The sequence below is a fragment of the Canis aureus genome, chromosome 8 (genome assembly GCF_053574225.1).
Source record: "Canis aureus isolate CA01 chromosome 8, VMU_Caureus_v.1.0, whole genome shotgun sequence".
Classification (NCBI taxonomy): Eukaryota; Metazoa; Chordata; class Mammalia; order Carnivora; family Canidae; genus Canis; species Canis aureus.
In genome coordinates, this window is record NC_135618.1 from 70,829,058 (window position 1) to 70,853,739 (window position 24,682).

The 24,682-nt window shown below is 46.8% G+C and overlaps 1 protein-coding gene across 5 annotated transcripts; it reads right to left on the bottom strand.

The window, feature by feature from the left end:
* Nucleotides 1-1,922: 1,922 nt before the first annotated feature.
* RHBDD2 (rhomboid domain containing 2) lies at nt 1,923-14,286 on the bottom strand. 5 transcript variants are annotated; one of them, XM_077908169.1, is made up of 6 exons: nt 14,031-14,172; nt 12,364-12,489; nt 12,099-12,257; nt 11,620-12,027; nt 5,402-5,552; nt 1,923-2,862 (listed from the first exon to the last, which is right to left on the bottom strand). In XM_077908169.1, the coding sequence occupies exons 4-6, from the start codon at nt 11,780-11,782 to the stop codon at nt 2,508-2,510; spliced, it is 669 nt and encodes a 222-aa protein (XP_077764295.1). In that variant the 5' UTR covers nt 11,783-12,027; nt 12,099-12,257; nt 12,364-12,489; nt 14,031-14,172; the 3' UTR covers nt 1,923-2,507. The 5 variants fall into 5 exon arrangements, with proteins under 5 accessions (XP_077764295.1, XP_077764296.1, XP_077764293.1 ...); XM_077908170.1 differs by lacking the exon at nt 12,099-12,257; XM_077908167.1 differs by lacking the exons at nt 12,099-12,257; nt 12,364-12,489 and having other exon boundaries at nt 14,031-14,286.
* Nucleotides 14,287-24,682: the final 10,396 nt, after the last annotated feature.

The following is a 24,682-nucleotide window of genomic DNA, read 5'->3' on the forward strand; positions in this document are numbered from 1 at the left end:
GTGCAGCTTGCCCCTGGGGACGTAGAGGCTGCCCCCTGCTGGCCAAGTGGGGAAACTGGACAAGTCTGGAACCTTCGGCAGGAGTGAGCCCTGCGTTGTCTGGGCATAGGAGAGAGGTCTCCAGGGAGCCCGGAATAATGACTCTCCCTTAAACTACACTGCTTTCTCCTAAGAGTCATGGTTCGTGCCTCATTCCTTCCCTCTCTCTCCAAGAGAGGGTGTGTGCTTGGCATCCAACTGGTTGCCAGCTCTCCAGACTGGGTCTGGGGGCCTCCAACGAGAGCCTGAAGACTGTTGAATTTCAAGACTGTGTTTGGCCATCCCTCCCACCTCAGAGCTGCCCAAGGGTAGGGATCACCTGCTTATTTATCCATTCAGCAAATATTTATTGAGCACCAGCCCCATGCACTCTGCGGGGCTCACCTTCACTTGAGTCTCAGTCCCAGTCCGAGCCTCTCAGCACATGCTGTGTTCGTGGACACTGGGTGCACTGATGGCAGATTCAACAGGTACATGGGGCAGGGGCTTGGGATACTCCCCTAGGCCCTGAAAATTGATCATGCTTATCGTTTATTGTAGGGGAAACACCTTCCTCTGCCTTGGCTCTAGGCTGCTAATTGTGCACTGCAGCCAGACCAAGGAAAGTTCCAGGGAACGCGTGCGGACTTGGAGGCACCAGCATCAGAGCAGCTATGGATGCAGAGCCATTGCCTCCCTGGAACCCCACAAGAAAAAAGCAGGGGTGGAGATGGTTGCACTGAATGACCTCTGAGGCCCCTCCCAGCCATGATGGGACCCTCAGCCTGACTGTGCTCATAGCCCATGGCCTCCCTAGTGACAGCCAGCCAGCCAGTCCACGCAGGAAGGCTAGACACAGGGGATGTGACCCTGTCATGAGGGGAGCAGGTGGTCCTCTCATCCGCTTCTGGATACAGGCCTGGGACTGGGAAAACGTTGAAGAGACACACAGCAGCCTGTACTCACCGAGTGACACTGTGGGACCCGTGCCCAGAGAAAGAGGCCCTGCCAGGCTCTGCCAGACTCGCTGTGACTAGACAGTTGTCTCAGCTGCTGTTGGGGCACCCAATTCCTTGGCCAGAGAATCCTGCTTCACTATCTGCCCCTCACCCAGGGCAGGCCACCCAGGCATGTGCCAGTCACTGCCCGGCCCCTACTGGGCTGGTGCTTCTGGTGTGTCTCATCCACCTCTGATACCCAGGACCTGTTGAAAACCAGCCCAGAGTCGGCCATCCAGCTCCTGGAATAAATGATGATCACACATTGTAAGGTCTGTGAAAACACGTGCCAGTTGGCATGTTCTTGACTACCTCAGGGAGCTCCAGCCAAGGGCTGGCTGATCAGAAACCATGGTTCTAAAAAAAAAAAAAAAAAAAAAAAAAAGAAACCATGGTTCTCAGGCCCGACCGGCACCTGCGGGCTCAGGTACATCCCCATCCTCATCCTGACCTGCATCGGAGGGGCTGACCCTGCAGACTGTTTCTTGGGCTCGCTTGCCAGTGGGTTCTGGATGATCTGGTCCATGGGAAGCCCCCAAGGTAGATCAGACAAGTGGCAGAGGGGCCAGCCCTCTTCTCAGCACCTCTAGCTTCGGATGCCAGTACTGACAGTGCCCACGTCACCCCTGGGATGAGGTTGTGTCAGGAAGCCTCCTCGTGTGCTCCCAGCTTGGAGTGCTCTCTAGGGGTAGCAGCGGCATCCTGCTGTTGCCCATCCCAGGGTTGTCCAAACATCCCATTTCCCCCTTCAGCTATTCCAGCACCTTTGCCACTCAGCACCCCCTGGCCCCGTGTCAGATCTCCACTGGGTAGAGGTCCTCTGCCTGGTTCAGCCTGATCTACTCATCGCCATTGCACCCCACCGTCGCTGCCCCGGCCAGGCCACAAAGACACCACACACCATGGTCAGGTTGGAGGCTGTTTCTTTATACAAAGGTAATCCACGCTATGGATCCACCAGCATGCTGCTGCAGTTCACAGTGGCCCACATCACCCTTCTCCAGCAGAAGGCCGGGTGAGGAGGGTCACCATAGGGAAGCGACATTACACAGGCCGAGAGCTCCCGAAAAACAGACACAAACACACGGACACCAGAACCAAGGCACCACACACAGAGACGGGAAGGGAAGGCCAGGCTAGAACAATCTCCTGGCAGCCACTGGTGGGCCCTTCTCCGGGATGCAGGGTAGCAAGTGGCACAGCCCTGAGCCTGAGCCAAGAAGTCTGGCTAAGCCAAGACAGAACTACATGACTTAATGTCACCACAGAGCGGCTTGCCCTCTGTGTCTGTAAACCAGGGACAGTAAACTGCACTTCACAAAGATGTGATGGGGGTTGACGGGACGGAAATAGGGATCTCTATCAAAATACTTGACATAGAGCCTGGCACATAGAGGTGTTCGATAAATAATCTGTCAAGAAAAATCTTAGCTCAGAGAGGACCTTCTTCAGAAAGCCAAGATGTGAGATAACTTCCCTAGAAATTCTCCATCAGGGTATCAGGACCCTTGAGCACTCCTTGGAGCCTGCAGCCACTGGGGTGGCCAGGGCCCCAGAATACACCGTGCCGGGGCAGTTGAGGGGGGCGGGAGGCTGGACCCCGAGGGAGGCACCCGCGGAAGCTGGGTAGACACCAGAGTTAGGGGTTGTGCCAAAGTGGTTCTGTACGTAACACAGGCCGGAGGCGGGCTGGTATGGAGGCAGGCTTGGCATGTGCCCAGGAGCACAAGCTGGCCAGGAGGCTAGTTTCTGGCCGCTGGTGTGCTGCATCTGGGCGACAGGGTGGTTCGGGGACAGGTGAGGGTGGCCACTCTGTGTGGGGTAGGAGCCGGGCACAGGGTTCAGCCTGGAACAGAACAAGAGAGAAAATGGTCATTCAGCTGGTAATGCCCAGGCCCCTAGCCGTCACTGGACATGAGGAAAGCTTGGGGTCACCGTACCACTTTGCAGGACAACCTGCTTTGGACATTTTCTGTAACTATCTCTAAGCACCAAGTGAGGAGAGAGGTTAAGCTTAACCCGACAGAAAACATGCTCCGAGAGGGAAGGGCCCACTCACAGGCCTGCAGTAAGCCTGTAGGACGAAGAGCCATGGGGTCTGTGACTAAGGCCACCTGGGGTGTAACCACTTGTAGCAGTCTGCCACTCAGATGGAGATGGGACCCGATGGAAGCTGTGACTGTGTCCGTGGCCGGCTCTGTCATTCTACCCAAAGGGAAGGGACCAACTTCTGTGGGAGGGAGGGCTTGAAGGGGGTGACATGGGGCTTGGGGCTGGGCCTTGTCTGTTGTGAGGTTTTCCACCTGTGGTTCTGGGGACAAAGACTCATAGTTCAGGGTGCCGACCAACAGGAACTGACAAGCCGGATGTGTGGAGCTGCCCGTGTGGAGGTGAAATACCACCATGGGCACGTGTGGCTGGGATCACAAATGGACACAGCCTGAGGGTTTTATCCTCTGAACTTTTGTGCAGAGTTTCAGATATGGAGAATGGCCGCCAATACCACTGATGTTTGTGTCAGGCAACTGGGCCGAATCCATACACGTTTCAAGTAAAACCTGACTTTATAAATCAGCAGCTTAAGGGGGCACCTGGAGGGCTCGGTCAGTTGAGCGTCTGACTCTTGGTTTTGGTTCAGGTCGTGACCTCAGAGCTGAGATTGAGCTCCATGTTAGGCTCTGCACTCAGTGGGGAGTCTGCTGGAGATTCTCTCTCCCTGTCCTGCCCCTCATATTCTCTCCCTGTCTCTTTCTCTCAAATAAATAAATCTTAAAAAAAGAAAAAACCCCACTAAATCAGCTGCTTAAGTAAAAAACAAAGCACTTAACATTAGTATCTCACTTCTTCTGTGATTCTTAAAAATGTAGAGGATCTGGACTATGAGAAGCTCATTAAGAGCTTCTGGGAGGCCGAAGCATCCAGACCACTGTGTAACTGCCAAAACAAACATATGTGTTGTAATGCCTGTGCCCCGTTGTCAGGCCAGCTGAAACATCATGTTCTGTTCTGGGAGGCCAAAGCATGCCAAGATAATGAGGGATCATATACCACGCCATGTGAGGAACATGGAAGGACCTGAAGGGTCGCCATCTCCCTGACCCAGATCTGTCATGGTGAAACGGAATCAGCCCTGGCACCAAGTGTCCCCAGTTACAGCAAGGCAGCTGCCGTTCAGTGTGGAAGAACTTTCTTGTCAGGGGCTGCCTGGGAGATGAGACCCCAGCCTGGAGGGAGGTGTAAGTTGAGGCCAGGTGACCACCCCCAGCTGTCCAAGAAGGGGCTCATTCACAAGGTGCAAGTTTGTACCCCAGGATCCCTTAAGCCCCTGTTGAGTCTATGAGAACAATTAAAAGCCTAAAAGTCACAAGACACCTAACTAAAAAGTTCAAGTCTCCCACATATTGTTTGCATGAAACTGGATGAGTGTCCATTTCTGTTTTTCCCAGCACCCTTCCAACACCCTCACCCCAATGTCAAAGGAGACCTAAGATGTGGTCAAAGGGTCCTGAGCCGGTGAAGGCTGGGGGCAGCTGCCTCCTGAAATAAATACAAACAGCAGCTTCCAATTCAACTGAAACCCTGCATCCAGGCCAGCATGGAGCACAGAACTGATTCCATAGCTGGAGGTAGGAAAGGGCCACTGGCAAAGCACCTGAACTTCACGTGAGTCCTTTCTTCTAGGAGGACCAATGAAGGAGAGAAAATCTCCTAAGTGGTGAAGTCTTGGCATGGATGTGCCCAGGGAAGGACACAAGAGGCCACGGTGGGGAAGAGTAGAAAGGGGGCGAAAAGGACCTGGAAGAAGAGTCCCTAGTTCTACCCAGGGCCCCCTGCCTCTGTGTTACCTAGAAAGACTCCTGTCCTCCTTGGGCCTCCTCTCTGATAGGATGGAGTGAGGCTACATGAGACTTGCCTACCGCCTTCCATGGAAGGTGAACCTGGACTGGAAGACCTGAAAACTTACCTGACTCTTGCTGGGCAGCCGAGAAAGCTCTACCCCTCAGGTCCTGGGCTGTTTCACGTCCAAGCCACCTTGTCAGTTGTGTGGACTGTCTGCTTCTTACCAGTGCTGCACGCCCAAGCCCAGGGGGACCCGTGCCGGGTGGTTCTTAGTGCCGAGGTCCAGTGACATCTACAGGGCCACCTCCTCCCATGGTTTGTCCCAAGTCACTCAGGGGCCTTCCCTTTCCCATTTCGGCTCAGTCCTTACTTTAGACACCACTGCCGGGCAGACTCTAGATTGCTCGGAAGACATTTGTGCATGGAACCTCTGTGGTCAGGACCATCCACACCCGATTCCTTTTTCCCACCATACTGGACCAATCACACTGTCTACGGGCCCTGAAACTGCTTCAAGAATAAGCATTAGGAGTTCTGTGACTTACTTCCGGCCGTGGGCTGCTCTTCTTTCCGCGGAAGAGCCTGAGATGTACTTGAACACTGAAATCCTCCTCATCAGGCTGAAGGGGAACTTCTGGTCGAGCTTCAGTGCTACTCGCTCTGAGAGGTCGAGGGAATAGCAGTAGGTGAGGCCATCTGAGGTTGGCATATTAAGTAAAATTGGAGGCAGCTCAAAGCAGGAGGGCCGAACACTTCCCCGTGGAATAGAGGGTCCCGCATTTATTCTACAGGGGAATTAGCACTCATTCTACCATAAGCTGAAGCTCAGGCAGAGCCAAGGGTTGGGTTCCTAGCCCCTGCACTTTGGAGGGAACAGGGCCCAGCCCTTGAGGGTAGGTGACACCTCACTTGCCCCATGCTAACCTGTCCATCCTGAGGCCCCTAACTCCTACAATCTGTCACACCAGCACATGCTTCTGTCTCTGCAGTGGGGGAGGCAGGAGGCTGTCTGGATATCCTCTGGAGGGACTGACATCTTGTCTGTTTGTCCCCAAACAGAAGGCATTATGCCTCAATGCGACCAAGTGAGCTTCATGTGTGCCTCTTTGGCAGCACTTCCCCCACTAAGTGATTTGATGGCACGCTGATCATCTGACCTGTGTCAACCCACTACTGCCTAGGCAGCCATAAAGATTCAGCTTTTGTCTGTCCATCCATCCATCCATCTATCCGTCCGTTCAACAAATACTTATTGATCCCTTGTTATACACCAGGAACTAAGGAATGAATGCCAGACAACGAATAAGTAAAACAACTGGTGATAAGCAAAAGCTTATCTCTGGAAGACCAGGCTGGGGACCCTAACCTAGTGAAGAGAGATCAAGAAGGCTTTCCCAAGGAAGTGATGTGCACATGGAACCCTAAATTGTAAGCAGCAGCTGGAAGAAGGTGGTGGTGGAGAGAAGGCTGCAAGAAAGCACAGGGAACTAACTGTTCCTTGAGGTTCTTCACTGGAATTCTACTGGCAATTTGAGCAAGAAAATTTTTTGCTGGGCTAGGCTGTTCCACTCATTATAGGACATCTGGCATCTTCAGCCACCTGCCACCAAGTGGCAGTAGCACCTACTCACTGTAATAACCCAAAATACCCCTGCATGTTTCTGTATTCTCTCAGGAAGGGCAGTATTATTTCCAAAGACTGATTTCTAATGATAACCAATGCTGTGAGGAAGTGAAAAGTTGTCCCAGCTGATGCCTTCAGAATGACCTTAACAATCTGTCTGCTTCTGACTTTGACAAAGTCATAGTTACCAGACTAGCCCTTCCAGTGTAGATAAACGTAAGCCAGGACACAATATTTTACACAACTGTCTTCAGACTTTGGATAGCAAACACTGTCTGCCGGGCTGTGATACCTAAGACAAGGGAAACAAATGAAGTGAGCCTTAAGATAGAGCTGGCTTTTGGCCCGGAGGCACTTGCCAAACTACAACATTGAAAAGGGAATCCAAGTGGAGTATGAAATGTTTTGCTGAGCTGGCGAGACAGAGAAAACACAGAGAGAGGAAAAAAATGCGTGAGATTTGCAGGTCAGAGTAATGGAGAGGTGGGAGCTGGTTAGGGAAGGACTCCAGAAATGTACCTGGGGTTCTCCGAGTCTTTAATTGACTACTCATGTGCATACAATCAGGCTGAGACTACTCATGCCTGGCAAAGAGCAGCTACTAAGCTACTGAGGGAATAGTAACTATCAGAGATCTGTAAGTCTAACAACTCCTGGAGCCTACACAGGGCAGGGCCATGCTCGAGTTCTAACTAGACAGGGTGGAGACCTCACTGAACACTCAGGGCATTCAGAGGAGACACAAAAAAATCAACACTTGTTAAAAGAAAACAACAACAACAACAAAAAAAACCCAGCCAACTCAGCCCTCAATAACGCAGCATTTGCAGTATCTAGTGTAAACTAAAATTTTACAAGACATGTGAAGAAGAAAACAGGTCCATACTAAGCGGGAAAATCAGTTAAAAACAGATCCAGAAATGAAAGAGAAGATGGTATTCACAGACAAGTATTTTAAAACAGCTACTATAGTGCTTGCTTCAACAGCATATATACTAAAACAGCTACCATAAAAAATTTTAAAATAGCTACCATAAGTATAAGAAGGATTTAAAGGACAACACAAACACAATGAAGGAACAGATAAAGAATCCCAATACAGAAACGAAAACTACAAGAAAAAAAAAAAAAAAAAAAAAGAACCTCCTGAGCTGAAATATACAACATGAGAAATAAAAAACTAAGTGTATGGGTTTCACAGCCCAGTTCGTATTGAAGAAAAAGAGATCACTGAACTTAAAAGCAATGCAACAGAAGCTATCTAAACTGAAATGGAGTGGAAAAAAACTAAACAATCAGAAAATATATGGAGCCTCAGGGACCCACTGAGCAATACTAAGTAGTCTAACATATGTGTAATAGGTACCCTAGAGGGAGAGGAGAAAATTGGATAGAAAAAAATATGTGGAGACTGAGTGATGCTAACTTTTCTAGACTTGATAAAAACTCTAAACTCACAGATCCAAGATCCAATGATCAACTCTAAGCAAGGTCAACTCAAAGAAAATCACCACAAAGGCACATCATAATTAAATAGCTCAAAACCAACAATAAAGAACTGTAAAAGGAGCCAGAGAAAAACAAGTTATATATGGAAAACAATAAAAATGGTTACTGATTTCTCCGGAGAAAACAATACCAACCAGAAGTAATGCAATGATATCTTTAAAAGTGAAAGATCAGAAAGGCCAGCATTCTGTATTTAGTGAAATAAAGGCATTTTCAGAGAATTAAAAGCCAAGAGAATTTGTCACCCATGTACCTACTGTGCAAGAAATGTTAAGGGAGGGCAGTCCCGGTGGCGCAGCAGTTTGGCGCCTCCTGCAGCCTGGGGTGTGATCCTGGAGACCCAGGATCGAGTCCCACGTCAGGCTTCCTGCATGGAGCCTGCTTCTCCCTCTGCCTGTGTCTCTGCCTTTCTCTCTCTCTCTCTGAATAAATAAATAAATCTTAAAAAATAAATAAATAAATAATTAAAAAAAGAAATGTTAAGGGAGGTTCTTCAGGCAAGAGGAATATGATACCAGATGGAAACCTGAATCCATACAAAAGAATGAAGAGAATCAGAGAGATGCCTGGGTGGCTCAGTTGGTTAAGTGACTGCCTTCGGCTCAGGTCATGATCTCAGGGTTCTGGGATTTAGCCCTGTGTTGGGCTCCCTGATCAATGGGGAGTCTGCTTCTCCCTCTGCCCCTCTCCCTGCTTATGTTCTCTCTCACTTTCTTGCTCTCTCTCAAATAAATAAATAAAATCTTAAAAAAGAAAAAAAGAATGAAGAGAATTAGAAATGGTAAATATGTGGATAAATATTGCTTTTTTAAATTAAGAAATAGATCATTGACTGTTTAAAACAAAAGTAACAGTAATGTATTGTGAGGTTTATAACACGTATGACAGCAGCACAAATAAAATGTAGGACCATAATACAAAGGATGGGAAGAAGAAAAACAGAAATACACTTCTGTAAGATTCTTAAATTATATACTAAACTCTATGCAATATACTAAACGAACTATGCAATCAATGCATATTTGCATACTACCTACCAATCACAGACCTATACTAAGTGGTATATTATTCAAAAGTAGTCTACGATAAACTAAAAATGTATATTGTAAACTCTAGAGCAACCACTAAAAAATAAGACAAAGAGGTATAGTTAACAGCAAATAGAGCAAACACATAAAAGCCTATCTTTAAAAAATGAAATACTCAAGAGGCGCCTGGGTAGCTCAGTCGGTTAAACATCTGACTCTTGGTTTTAGCTCAGATTGTGAGATCAAGCGTCGTGTGGTCTCCCTTTCATTCTGTCCCTCCCCACCTCAAATAAATAAATAAATCTTTAAAAAATACTGAAGTACTCAATTGAAGTCAGGAAAAGAGGAAAAAGGGAACGAAGAACATCTGGGACAAAGAGGAAACAGAGAAGCAGGCAGACTTAACCTCAACTATATCAATAATTATACTAAATGCATATGAGCGGGATCCCTGGGTGGCGCAGCGGTTTAGCGCCTGCCTTTGGCCCAGGGCGCGATCCTGGAGACCCGGGATCGAATCCCACATCGGGCTCCCGGTGCATGGAGCCTGCTTCTCCCTCTGCCTGTCTCTCTGCCTCTCTCTCTCTCTCTCTGTGACTATCATAAATAAATAAAAAAAAAAAAAAAAAAAAAAAGAGCCCTGTTGATTCTTTAAAAAAAAATAAAAATAGGGATCCCTGGGTGGCGCAGCGGTTTGGCGCCTGCCTGTGGCCCAGGGCACGATCCTGGAGAACCGGGATCGAATCCCACGTCGGGCTCCCTGCATGGAGCCTGCTTCTCCCTCTGCCTGTGTCTCTGCCTCTCTCTCTCTCTCTCTCTCTCTGGGACTATCATGAATAAATAAATAAAATCTTTAAAAAAAATAAAATAAAAATAAAAAATAAAAATAAAAATAAAAATAAATGCATATGAGCTAAACATGCCACTTAAAAGGCAGAGATGGTTATAACGGAGAACCAACTATATACTATCTACAATAAATGTGTTTTAAATATAAGGACACAAACATGTTAAAAATATAAAGATAGAAAAATATATACCATGTAATCCTAATTTTAAGAAAGAAAGCAGGAATGACTATACAGTAATATCAGGCAACAAAAACTTTAGAACAAAGAATATTACAAAAGATTAAAATGGTCCATTTCACAATGATATAAGGTGACTTCGTTAAAATGACATAACAATCCTAAATGTGGATGCATCCAGTAATAGAGCTTCAAAATACTTGAAGCAAAAACTGACAAGAATTGAAATGAAAAAATAGACAAATCTACAATTTTAGTTGGAGATTTCAATAGTCCCTTTTCAGTAATTGATAGAACAAGTGTAACTGCACAGAAATCTAGGACAACATCAACACCTTGACCTAATTGACATACACTGAACACTATACCCATCAACTGCAGAATGCTCATTCTTTTTAATAAGTACACTAGAACATTCACCAAGATCTATCAAATGCTGGGCCAGAAAACAAATTAAAAGGACTATAATCTTTAAAAGAATGTTCTCTGACCACATGAAATTAGAAATCATCAACAAAAAGAAATCTGAAAAACCACCAAAAATTTAGAAATTAAGAAACTCATTTGTAAATAACTCTTGGATCAGAGAATAAATCCCAAGGAAAATTAGAAAATACTTTTGACTAATTGAAAATGAAAACACAACATCAAAATGTGTAGGATGCAGCTAAAGTAGTGCATAGAGGGGAGTTCATAGCTTTAGATTTTCATATTAGAAAAAAAGGTTCAAAATTAGCAAAATTAAAATTTTAAAATAAGATGAACGATGCAATCAATGCATATTTGCATACTACCTACCTAATAGCTCACAGAATTACAGATTGAAAGAGATTTTAGGAATGTACCTTATGCAACCTCCAACACTACCAATGTTGATGCTTAAAAAAACTAACCCACATTGGGGCGCCTGGCTGGTTCATTCGGTAGAGCATGCTACTCTTGATCTTGGGTTTGTGAGTACAAGCCTCATGTTGGGCACAGAGATAAATTAAAAAAAATTTTTTTCAATAATTAAAATAAAGTAACCCACATTATATTTTAGAATCTCCCCATCCCAGCCATTGCCACAATATTTATACAAGGGACGTGAGGGTTATCCTAAGTTTTTAGCGACCCATAAGAGCCCATCCTTAAAAAAGTTTTTTTCTGACAAAAAGACTAAACCAAATGAAACCAAAACCAAACAAACCTGTTTCCTATTCCTTTCATGGAACATCTCTAGCTCATGGGTATTTCAGATTCTTCTGGTGAAACCTCTTATCAGAATTAGCCAAATGTAGGTTTATGCCTCAGTTTACAAGGGAAAAAAAAACCCAAATCAGAATATTTCAAACTGGCAGTGCTAAGCTGGCATGAGGAGATAGCTACTATGTTGATATTTTCCAGATGGGGATATTCTGGACTAGAGAAGGGAAGTGACCCATCCAAGACCACATGGTTTTCAAAGCTGACACTAGAATCTAGATTACTTACATATGAGGCCATGGCTCTATCTAGGACCCTACCCCAGGCCCTCCGACTTGGTTCACTCTTCCGCCTGTCACCACCCTACAGTTCCTTTCTAGGAAGGATACATGCTAGCCCAATTCCAAGTCCACAGACATTACTGAGGAAGGAGGTCTGGGGAATGAGCCAGGAGGCGCACAGCAAGAGCCACGGCACCAGCATTGAGGGTACAACCATGCCAAAGACCAGGGCCCTCCTCATCCGAGAGCGGACAGAGTTGACTCCCAGCATGGCGAAAGCCACTGGGGTGAAACCTCTGGCATCCTCCACCTCCCCTAGCTTTGACAGTGATGACACAGCTTCAAATGATAGGAAGATGATAGCAGAGAAGATGGCGAAGATCACGGTGAAGAAGCAGTGGCGGACGGTGCCCACGGTTCTCTCGAAATTGCCAGCAAAGCGCCAGATGATGATAGCACCGCAGAGCAGGGATATTGGATTCTCATAGACAAAGATGTACGTCACCAGCCTGTAAACTGCAGAGGGAGCAGGGTTAGAGGCTTGGCAGTTGGTGGCTCTAAGGACAGAAAGCCAGGTTACAACCCACCTCAGGAAGGGGGAGTAGCTGGCTGTCAAGTGCCAGTGAGAATCAGCCACGAGCCACAATAGGCAGTGGGAGGCAACCCTGAAGGACCCAAGACTCAAAGTAGAGGTGTGAACATCCAATCTTTGCTCTTTCCCAGACCTGGAGCAAGTCTGTGACAAGCTTCCATGTGGGAAAAAAACAAAACAAAACAAAACACTTTTTAGCATGAGATGATCGAATCTGTAATGTGCTTTATGATCCCTTTTTTTTAGGTTTGAATACTGACCTATCTCACCGGGCAGTTTGAGGGTTAATTAATTGTAACAGCTTCAGGGTGGACTGAATGGGTGTCACTTAACACTCTGTGTGCCAGTCTCCTCGGCTGTAATCCTGACCTCTCCTTCCATAGTGGCTGTTCAGAGGAAGAGAAAAGGGACCATGAATTATTTTGCACCTACAAAGATTATAAAACTATCACTAATAATATAGAGAATTCAGAAGTCTTCCTTGAGAGTGTTTATACAATATTAGGGGTAGAGCGATGCTTTATGCGCAACAACAGAGCAAAGAACCTCACTCCTATTTTTCTAAAAGCAGTTATCTCTTATGTATTCTCATGTCCCTGCCAAAACATTAAAATGAAGGAGGGGGCTGGTGAAGTGGCAGTAATAGTGAACCCTGGGGTCGAAGGAGTGGAATCTTGGCTCTGCCACATCCAGGCTGGCTGAGTTCAGTCCAGTCATGGGCCTGCCAGCTTCAGTTTTTTCTTCATTGTCAAGTAGCAGGATCATGTCTGAGGCCTTTAAAGGTCTCTTATGTGTCAAATATTCACATGCCCATGAGCCCCACATCCAGAGAAGCTGTGAACTAAATGGGAAAAAAGGGGAGTTCAACCTGATGCTGACATTTTGCATTTGTCTAACGAGGATGTGCTCTACGTATCTAGGGTGGGGGGAATAGTTTTTTTCCATTTGAGCAGGGAGGCAGGCTATGAACCATATACCTCAGGCCATCTCTGTAAGGCGGCATCATCTCAAGAATACTTGATTATTTGTTGAAACTGTTCCAAGTACAAACTGAAATTCCCAGGATAAATGTGAAGATTCTAGAAGCAACTCTATAGGGTTTGGGTATTAGACACCCCCAAGGCTCCAGTTCCAAAACATCACACAATTGAGAAACCTGTTGCTGTCTCAATTGCATGACTTGATAGCTCTGCGACTCCCCCACATTAAGCCTGTTACACCTAAATAATGGAGGATAATAAAGCCCACGTCATGGGATAGAGATTAACGCTCCTTGAGGGGTGCTTTGCAAAACAACAAAAGCTATCCAGTTTTCCCATTTTCCTCCCCAGAAAAGAAGGGGGAAGAGAGACAAGAGATTAGAAATGTCTCTCATAAGCAGATGTTTGTACAACGGATCTGCAAAATTTCTCACCTAGATTACACAAACACCTTTCCCAAGGCATAAGATGCCTCCTCCCCCCGGGAGTTGGGAATCGGAGTCAGGGTTAAGATGCACACGAGGAAGTAGAGGAAATTCTAAACCCCAAAGAGGCCAGGTCGCTTCTATGGGTGGCCACAGATGATGCTCAAGTGTTGCATGAGGCAGAAACATTTTTTTTCCCAGTGGGGAGTGGTGGTTAGGCCCTCCAGCTGACGTCGGTGTGTACTCGGCGGGGACATGGGAGGAAGGATCCTCCCGGGGAGCGGGCTCGGGCGAACGAAGACGGTTTGCTAGCGCATGGATGCGGCCAGGTGGCGCCGGGAAAGGGACGGAGGCGGGTAGGGAAGGACTACAGTGATGACGAAGATGGGCTCCGGACCGACAAAGACGCAGGGCCCGGGGTGGTCCTCCGCGCCGAGCGGCTGGACGCGAGGCCCGAGCCCAGGGCCAGGCGAGGTGGGAGGAAGAGGGCTGGCCCCGCGGCCCGGCCCCGCCCCTGCTCACCTTGCCAGTTGCGCAGGGCCTCGGACCGCAGCGAGAGCCCCGAGGGCGCCAGGGGCGGCTGCAGCAGGAACAGGCGGGGCCCGGACACCAGCAGAGAGAGCAGCGCGGTGAAGAAGGTGGCGGATGGCACCTCGGGACACAAGGACCAGCTCCGACACGCGGGCTCCGAGGCAGCCATGGCCGCCATCGCTCCCGCACCCCGCCTCGGCGCCGGCCGGCCCTCTGCTCCTTCCGCTTCCCTGCGGCTGTCTCCCTTGGCAACAGCGGCGGAGGCTGCCGGAAGCCCCGCCTCCTCGAGGCCCCGCCCTGCGCCGAGCTGCCCAATCCGGTCGCGCCGGCCAGCCTCCCCCCCCCCCCGCCCCCTTCGCGCGCGGGCAGCGGGGAGTCGGAGCAGCGCCCTCTGGCGTGCAACGCTAGGACCGCGCACAGGTGCCGCGCTCGCACCGCTGGCGTTGCGCGGGTTTGGATTTCATCTCCGCTCCAGATAGCGAATGATTATTGTGTCTTGCGGTTTACAGAGCCCTTTCACACACACGCACACACACGCACGCACCTGCCTTATCTGTGCTTTTCCCCATGACACCGATGAGGAAGCTGAGGTCAGGGGAGGTCCCCGAAAAATTCCGTTGAATGGCAAAGACAGAATTCGAACTCGGATCCTCCAACTGCTAGAGTCTGGAATTGTCTGGGAGTGCAGCCGAGGCAGCCTCCGGTGGCTGGTTTAGAGAGGAGGAGGCAGGAGATGAGGGTCGAAGCGTTAGAATGTGACAGAACCAGTTAACACTCAAAGTGTGTTTCGCACCTTCCCATCCGACGAGCCGCTTCCCCGGAGGTCAGCTATTTGGACAACTGGAATATTCTTCCCCTGATTCCAGAGGTCATAAGTGAGAAGTGGTAGCATTAGGATTTGAATCCGGTTTGCTAGGGTCCGAGTGTCTGCCCTTTTAACTATTTCCCTTCCCCATCCCATCTACTGCTACCTGTATGTAAATCTGACCTGAAGCCTTGTGCGCTGCTGAAAAATAAACAATCCTTCACTCTCTGTGCAGACCACTCATATCCGTTCTCTGGCCCTGCTCTGCCCGCTGTGTGGTTCTGGCAGCGTCTGTGTTCCCATGGACCTCAGGAAGGGAGCCTGAGATTCTTTTCATCCTCTGGTTTCCATTAATAAATATAACTATGTGATTTTCCGGATATAAATATAAAGCAATGGGCACATTGAAGTGAACACTGGGTATAGAAATTAATTAAGGCTTACTCAACAGAAAGCAAAATGTGAACCAGGAGTGTGACAGAGCTGCCAAAATCAGCAAATGGAAACTTGGGTTGTGGGAACCAGTCCAGGCTCTGGAAAGAGGAAGGAGGTGGTGGTCCCAGGTCCTCTGTGCCCATCTGGCAGCTCCAGGAGTTCTGGGACTACTTCTAGACACATCTGAAGAAGGGCGTAGAAAGTTAGTTTGTTTAACAAAAGAAACCAGGATTAGGAAGGAAGGAGCAGGCAGACTTCAAATCATATCTGATGAGGAACAACTACAGGAACCCGAGAGACTTCTCTGGAAAAGCTTCAGGAGTCCTGACCACTGGCTGTGATCTGAAGGGTTTTCCCAAAGGTGAGGGAGTTGATTTATTGTTACTCCAGAGTGGAGCATTGAGACTGAAAGGTGGAAAAGACAGAGACCATATGACACAAGGAGGATCTTTCTTTCTTTCTTTCTTTCTTTCTTTCTTTCTTTCTTTCTTTCTTTCTTTCTCTTTCTTTCTTTCTTTCTTTCTTTCTTTCTTTCTTTCTTTCTTCTTTCTTTCTTTCTTTCTTTCTTTCTTTCTTTCTTTCTTTCTTTCTTCTTTCTCCCTTCCTTCCTTCCTTCCTTCCTTTTTCTCTTTCTCTCTCTTTCTTTTTTTAAAAATATTTTATTTATTTATTTGAGAGAGAGAGAGAGCACAAGCAGGGGAGGGGCAGAGGCAAAGAGAGAAGCAGGCTTCCTGCTGAGCAGGGAGTCCCATGTGGATGTGAACCCCAGGACTCTGGGATCATGACCTGAACTGAAGGCAGATGCTTAACCATATGAACCAGCCAGGAGCCACAAGGAAGAACTTTCTGACAGTAAGGGTTGTCTGTCTGCGGATAGACCCGATAGACTCCTGTCTATCAGGAGTGAGCTCCCTGTCACTAGTAGTGTGCAAGCAGAGTACATATGGTAACTGGACGAGAACATTGAAGATATTCAAGCATCAGGTTGCAGGTAGAAGTAGATGGCTTTTAAAATCCCTTCGGATACTCCAGTTCTAAATCTCTATAAGCAAACACAAACACATATGGAGGGCTGATACATTTGCCACTTACCAGGGAGTCCAGGATAATTGGTCTCCTTGCAGATGAGAGTTGTAGTGATCTCACATATCCTACAGTCAAGGGAGCCTCCTATCTCTCCAACTCTATCTCCTTCTCATTCTTTCCAATTATGCCACCAGAAAACCCCAATACGTTCTCTTAAGCTCAAGGGATAGAGAACTGGAATGAGCAAAGCAGGGCCTTTAGCAAGCAGGCTTGAGGATAGGGCACCAAGGGACTGTGAGTCATTTTTGTTCTATCCATTTTGCCCTTGGTCTTCTAAGAGATTTCCAGGCCTCAAATATGCTACCCAGGGGCGCCTCGGATTATGGTCGCCCAGGCATCCTCTTCCTGGGAGAGTGTTTCATTCTCCAGGTGCCAGATTTTGAGGCTTTGGGACAGAAAACACACAACAGTGTGATGTTTTTATTTTGTTTTTTATTTTTTGTAAAGATTTTATTTATTTATTCATGAGAGACAGAGAGAGAGAGAGAGAGAGAGAGAGAGGCAGAGGCAGAGGGAGAAGCAGGTTTCTGCAAGAAGCCTGATGCAGGACTCAGTCCCAGGATCTTGGGATCATGACCTGAGCTGAAGGCAGATGCTCAACCACTGAACCACCTAGGTGTCCCACGAAGACACAAATACTGCATGATTCCATTTACATGAGGTCACTAGAGGAGTCAATGATAGAGATGGAAAGTAGATAGTGGTTACCAGGAGTTACTGGGACTGCAAAGGGCAGGGGGAATGGGGAATTAGTATTTCATGAGTTTCAGTTTTACAGGATGAAAAGAGGCCTGGAGATGAATGGTGGTGATGGCTACACACAACCAGTGTGAATGTACTTAACACCACTGAACTGTACACTTAGAAATGGTTAAGATGGTAAATGTTGTGTGTATTTTACCACAATTTTTGAATTGGAAGGAAACTCCACACAAATCTGTAATCTTAAGAGTTCTGGGATTCAGAGTTTGAAATGGATTTTACAGGGCTAAGATCAGGGCCTTTGCACTTGCTCTTCTCGCTGCTAAAACGTTCTTCTTCTGGCTCTTAGTATGGTGGTTTTCCTTCCTAGCCATCTGGTCTGCAGCTCAGATGCTCGTTCAAGACGGGTCTTCCCAGATTCTTTCTCCCTGTTACTTCTCTTGGTGCACTTGTTGCTGTTTCAGATTATCTCACCTATTTGGGTCTTTCCTCATCTGATTGTCACTCTTACTAGACTGTGAGCTTCCGGAGGGCACAGACCTGCTATATCGCCTGGCACCTGGAGTAGAGCCTGGGACATAGTTGGCACTCAGAAATACTTGTTAATTCCTCCTCTACACAGCTGGTGTCCTTGCGTGGGGGAAGAAAAAGTTGTTGGAGGAGCTGAGAAGCAAGCACCAGATGCTTCGCTTGGCACAGCTGAGACAGCTCGAGACCAGTGCTAACCACCCATCTTGGCGGCTTGGGGTCCTCCTGGGTTTGCCCCCATCCCAGATCCCTGCACGTCTGCAGAAGGCACAGAATGGCTGCAGGGCTCCACGGGGATGGGGATGGGGTGGGGAACTGCCCCAGGGGTGCGGGACAGCACCCCAAGGGGCCCCAGTCTCGCGGCCCGATTGCACTGAGCAGCGCGGCTCCTTGTCAGCCCGCACGTGCCTCTCTTGCCTCGGAAGACGGCAGCAGTGCAGAATGACAAACGCTGCCAGTTCCCCGACTTGGAGCTTCATTTAGCCGCCCTGGAGCCTCCAAGCCACGTCCTTCCTGCCCCCTGGTGGCCAGCTCGGTGCAGGGTCCCTTACGACGGAGAGAAGGCCCCGTTCCAGAATACTGCCCTCTGCTGGCCGTCTCGGGAAGCGGCTCACATCCCGCCGCACTGTTTAATCCGGGAGGGGCCAGCGGAGTAGACCCCTTGGGTCCCAAATCCCCGGGGCCAACACTCCACGATAAAATAACGGCGGCCTTCCGTGGCAATCATTTGCCACACCATGTCTCTCCAGTTCTCTTGTTCCACACTCCTAGGCTGGGGGCGCCCAGCAGTAAGCCCAGGGCCTAAACACACATCCCCCCAGAGGACGGAATGCCAGTTCCCCCCACCCCTTCTGGACCGCATCTCGGTTTCCGCAGTGATCCCCTGGTTCTCCCGCAGCACCTGGCCTCAGTGCATCCTGGAAAGTGAGGTAGGCAGGAGCCGAGCAGTGGAAGCCCTCCCGGGTGTGGTGCTCTCATGACAGCCGGATGTGCAGAGGGGTGAAGCTGGAGGAGTCATGGCCCATTCATGTTTTAGAAAGTATGGGGAAATGAGCACTGTCAACATTGCTTAGAGGATTGAAAATTGGTACAATTTCTGTGGAAGGAAGTTTCGCAATGTCTTTCAAAATGACTTTGAGCCAGCGATTCCATCGCTAGGATTTTAAGCTACAGAGGCACTTGCATATGTGGAAAATGTCTTAAGTAAACAGCTAGTCATTGTAGTGTTGATTGCAATAATAAAATGATAGCCCGATTTCCACCATTGTAGGAATGATTAATATAGTCTGTCCCTTCAAAGGAATACTCTACAGTCATAAAAAAAAAACAAAATCAGACAAAAAACTTGTGAAAGCTGTATATCAATAAGGAATCATATCTAAAATATTTTGCTGAGTGGGAGAAGCAAGGTTAATAACAGTGGATATAGAGCACTACCATAAATATGAAGATGTGGGGAGATAAACATTCATTTTTATGATGCTAAATGATCATTGTGGTTTCAAACTCCCCAGGGTTGGAGGAGGCCCCCACTGAGATTGCATGATACCCTAGTTTCCCTCCATGGTCTACTTCTTTCCCTTCCCTAGGTGCTGATCCCAAGAGCACTCTCCCAAATACTAACCTCTATCTCAGAGCATGCTTCCTGGAGAACCCAACCTGCAACAGCACAGATTTAATTTTACTGGATGTTACCAGTTTTCCAAAGTGCCTCTGCTATTTCATACTCCCACTAGCAGTGAATAAGACTTTCCGTTGCTTTTCATTTTTGTCAATTTGCCTATGATGGCAAATTCTCAAGGTGCTCAGTGAGCACCTTCTCAAGAGCTTGTTTTGCCATCCTGTGAAAAGCCTGAAAACAAATAAAATATTAAAAATGAAAAAGAAAAAGAGAGAACTCTGGTTGCTGTGTGGGAGGGGCAAGAGTAAAAATAGGTGATCCCATCAGTAAGTAGTGCAAGGTCCTAGAGAGAGATGATGATGTCTGGACACACATGGTAGCTGTGCAGGTGGAGAGAGGAGAGAGGAGAATGGGTTTGGAGTATAATTTGGAGGCGGAGAGCCTATGAAATGGCTGGTGGAGTGGGTATGCAGAGAAATCAAGGGGGAGACTCCTTCAAGGTGCCCCTTGAAGGTCTGGGGACAAGGAAGGAAAGAACAACATTAGGGGAGTGGTAGAAATCATTCTGAAGGAGAAGAAGGATTGGGAGAGCCCAAAAGGGCAGGGAAGGCATTGGGGGCAGGGGAGCAGGATGGATGGAGGATGAGTCTGTACCAAGTTATAGTAACCAACATGATGTGGTACTGGCCTAAGGAAGGACAGGCATACAGACCACTGTAATAGAATAAAGAGCCCAGAAATAAGCCCTCACATACATGGCCAACCAATTTTCAACAGGATGCCAAGACCCATGGGTGCCTTTCACGTGGTGGAAAGATAATCTTTTCAACAAACGATGCTAGGAAAGCTTGTTATCCACATGCAAAAGAGTGAAGTTGGATCCTTATCTTGTACAAAAAACCATATGCAAAAATTAACTTGAAATGGATCAAAATCCTAAAACTCTTAGAAGAAAAAATGGGCAGGAGGGGGGATCTTTATGACATTGGATCTGACAATGATTTCTTGGATATGACGTCAGAAATTCAGGCAACGAAATAAAAAAGATACATTGAATTTCACCAAAATTAAAAACTTTGGTGCATCAAAGGACACGATCAAGAGAATGAAAAAGGACAGCCCACAGAATGAGAGAAAACTCTGTGAAGAAAATATAAGTGTAAATCTTTGTGGCCTTTGATAAGGTAACAGTTTCTTGGTTTTGACACCAAAAGTACAAACAACCAAAGAAAATACATGTGTGGTGGACATCACCAAAATTAAGAATTTTCACATGTCAGAGGACAGCATTGAGAAAATGAAATGACAACTCACAGAATAAGAGAAATGTCTGTAAATCACATATTGAATAAGGGCATGGTATCCAGAAGATATAAAGAACTTTAGTAACTCAACAATAAAAAGGCAATCCAATTAAAAAATTGGGCAAGAGATTTGAATTAACATTTCTGCAGAGGAGATATACAAATGCCAATAAACATAGCTCAACCTCATTAATCATTTGGGAAACGCAAATCACAACTGTATTGAGATACCTCTTCATACTCAGTAGGATTTCTATACTGGAGTAAAGAAGAAAGAGAGAAAGAAAGAAGAAGGAAGGGAGAGGGAAGAAGCTAGAACCCTCATATACTGTTGGGGCAAACGTAAAATGATGAAGTTACTGTAATACAGTGGTAGTTTTCCAAAAAGTTTACACAGAATTATCAAATGGCTCGGCAATTTGAATCCTAAGCACATACCCAAGGAAATTGAAGGTAGATATTTAAACAAAAACATACACAGGAATGTGCATAAGCAGCATTACTCATAATCAGCCTTCAAGTGGAAACAGCCCAAATGTCCATCAGTGGATGAATGGATAGATAAAACGTAATATATACATACAAAGAAGTATTTGGCCATAAAAAAGAATGAAAGACTGACATGTACTATAACACAGACAAACCTTGAAAACATTATGCTAAGTGAAAGAAACAAGTTTGAAAGGAGTGCAGATTGCATGGTTCCATGACACGTCCAGTGTAGTCAAATCCAAGAAGACAGAAAACACATGGTTGCCAAGCCATGGGGGAGGGGGAGAAAGCTTGGGGAAGGGGAACAGGGAGTGAGTGCATATCTTTTCTGGGGTGATAAAATGTTTTAGAATTAGTGGTGATGGTTGCATAACTTTTTATTTGAGGGAGAGTGCGAGCAAGCATGTGCGTGTGCAGGCACATGACAAGAAGGAAAGAGGGAGAGGGAGAAAATCCTAAGCAGGCTCCATGCCTAGTGCCATCTCACCACCCTGAGAAAATGACCTGAGCTGAAATCAAGAGTTGGACGCTTAATCGACTGACTGATCTGCCCAGGTGTGCCCTCCTCTTTTTTTTTAGAGTGCACAACTTTTTGAATATACTAAAAACTACTGATCTGTACACTTAATAATGGTGAATTTTATGGTAGGTGAATTGCATCTCAATAAGAAATGTTTGCAGAAAAATATAAATTTAAAAATAAATAGAAAACCAGATAGAACTGTATGCCAAAAAGAATGAATTTTCCTGTAAGATTTTAAAATACAGTTTAAATATGAAGAAAATTTCAAGTTTATTGAGGGTAGAGGCTATATCTAAATCAAATTTGTACCTCCTCAGAGAGTCTGGTATGTAGCCTTATGGTTAGTAGTTGTGTATTAAAGAAAATGATGAGGGCACCTGGGTGGCTCAGTTGTCAAGAATCTGCCTTCAGCTCAGGTCATGATCCTGAGGTCCTGGGATCGAGCCCTATGTCAGGCTCCCTGCTCAGTGGGGAGTCTGCTTCTCCTTCTCCTTATACGTGCTTTCTCTCTCTCTCTGTTTCTCTCAAATAAATAAATAAATAAATAAAATCTTTAAAAATAAATAAAGGATAAAGTAAACGATAATTAGGGGCACCTGGATGGCTCAGTGTTAAGTGTCCAACTCTTGATTGCAGCTCAGGTCTTGATCTCAGGGGGTCGGGAGTTGAAGCCCCATATTGGGCTGCTTAACAAAGCAAAACAAAAAACAAAACAAAGCAAAAACCCCCATCTACAGTAGATGGTGATTAAAACGAAATAATTTGGAGCAGGGGAGCAAGCATTAGCACTTTTCTTAGCAATTGTTAAGAACTTAGCAATTGTTCTTCATTCTCATAGTCCAATGCTGACAAGTGGTTCCCATTTCTCCATAACTGACTAGCTTTTATTTCTACTTGACCCAGAGAGACACTTCCTGAGCTACTGCTAATTGGCAAGCTAGGTCAGTGTGCCCTTGGCCTTCCAGAGAAACACTCAGCCTGACATGAGGGACCACCCACCACCTCTCTTCTGTACATTCTGACTCAACTTCCTGAACCTCCTCCCCAGATTTTCTACACTGGTGGGTATATACATACAAGATATAACCTTTCACTGGGTCACTGAGATTTGTAGGTTTATCCTTCTCAGGAAGGCCCTGGAGCAAATAGATGGCATGCAAGCAGGCTCCAAGTGGAATTTGTTTTTTGAGTTTGTGATGGGGCAGTGGAGGGGAGAGGAGAGGGGGTAGGGAGAGGGGGTTGGTGCAGAGATGTATCAGCTTTCTTTTTTTCAAAGATTTATTTACTTATTTACTCACATGAGACACACAGAGAGAGAGGCAGAGTCACAGGCAGAGGGAGAAGCAGGCTCCCTGCATGGAGCCCGATGCGGGGCGAGACTCGATCCCAGGACCCCAGGATCTCAACCTGAGCCAAAGGCAGATGCTCAACCACCGAGCCACGCAGGCATCCGGATGCATCAGCTTTTGAATCAGAATACTTGAATTCAAGGGGATAATAAGAGTGACCTTGCAAACCTGTGAAGAGGAACAAACAAGCTAACACTTGTGGAAGTATTATAAAGTATTATACAACAATAATTTACAATTAGTTCCCTCCTCTCTATGTCCCTCTGCAGAATCGCCAGCCGACTCACGCTGCATCCCCCCAGGACTTTTTTTTTAATTTTTAAAAAATTTTTATTTATTTTTATGATAGTCACACAGAGAGAGAGAGAGAGAGAGAGAGAAAGAGAGAGAGGCAGAGACATAGGCAGAGGGAGAAGCAGGCTCCCTGCGGGGAGCCCGATGTGGGATTCTATCCGGGGTCTCTAGGATCCCCCCCCAACCTAGGACTTTATACCTCCCTCTTCCTGGCATCCCTGCCTCCGAAATTCCCACTGTGTTGTCCTAATTTTGGCCTCTGTTATCCCTAGGGGCTTCCTGAGTCCCCTCCCTGCCTTTGGCTTTTTCCTGGAAGGTAATAAGAAGGACAAGGACATTGGAGCCCAACTCATGTGGGGTTGAATCCTGCTTCTTGCTGTCTGGGGATGTGGCTTAATCCTTTTAGCTTTAATGTCCTTAGTTGTAAAATGGGCAACGCTTCCCTGAAAACATTAGAAGCAATGGTATGTCAGGCACCTGGCAAAACAAGTGATCAGTAAATTAGAGCTACTATTATTGACACATACCCCCTCATGCCAGATCAGTCTCTTCAAAAAACAGATTGGGCTCAAAACCCACATGTGGCTGCTCACAGGCTGGATGTGAAATACAAACTCCTCACTTGGGAAATATGGATTTCCAGGAGTAATCGGAGAGACTGCCCATCACAGGGGGAGGGCTAAGGCATCAAGACTGGCCAGAGGACCTGGCTCAGTCGGTTAAGTGTCTGTCTTGGGTTCAGGTCATGATCTCAGGGTCCTGGGATCCCACCCGCATAGGTCTCCCTGCTTAGTGGGGAGTCTGCTTCGCCCTCTCCCTATGCTGCTCCCCCTGCTTGTGCTCTCTCTCTCATAAATAAATAAATAAATAAATAAATAAATAAATAAATAAATAAAATCTTAAAAAAAAAAAAAAAAGACCGGCCAGAGGAATCAAGGCTGTGAGCAAGCTGGGGAAATGATAGAGGATCTTGCATAGAGAGATTCAGACCTTGGAGAAAAAAAGCAAAAAAAGCAAAATGAGGAGAGAAAAGAAAGCAGAACGATGGCCTAGTGTGCATTCTTTTGGCAACTAGAGGAAAGCGGAGCAGGTGGAGGCAATCTGCAAAAATAAACCTGGGCAGCCCTAGGAGATTAGCACTCACCCCCGGTCTCCTTTACTCTCTCTTCCCCACAGGTTTGGGGAAACTTGGGGAAGGGGCTTGTGCATGGACCTGTCCCCAGCTGTGCTGCAATGCTGACCATTAATCCTGGAATTGCATATCCTTGAGGTTCTTCTTCTTTTTTAAGATTTTATCCATTTATTTGAGAGTGTGCACATGCAGGGGCATCAGCAGGCAAAGGGAGAGGGAGAAGCAGGCTCCCCACTGAGCAGAGAGCCCGTTGGGTCCTAGGATCTGGGATCAGATCCCAGACCTGATCTGAGTGAAGGCAGAGGCTTAATCGACTGAGCCACCCTGGTACCCCTGTCTGTGTGTTTTGCTAGTTGGAAGGAATCCCAGCCT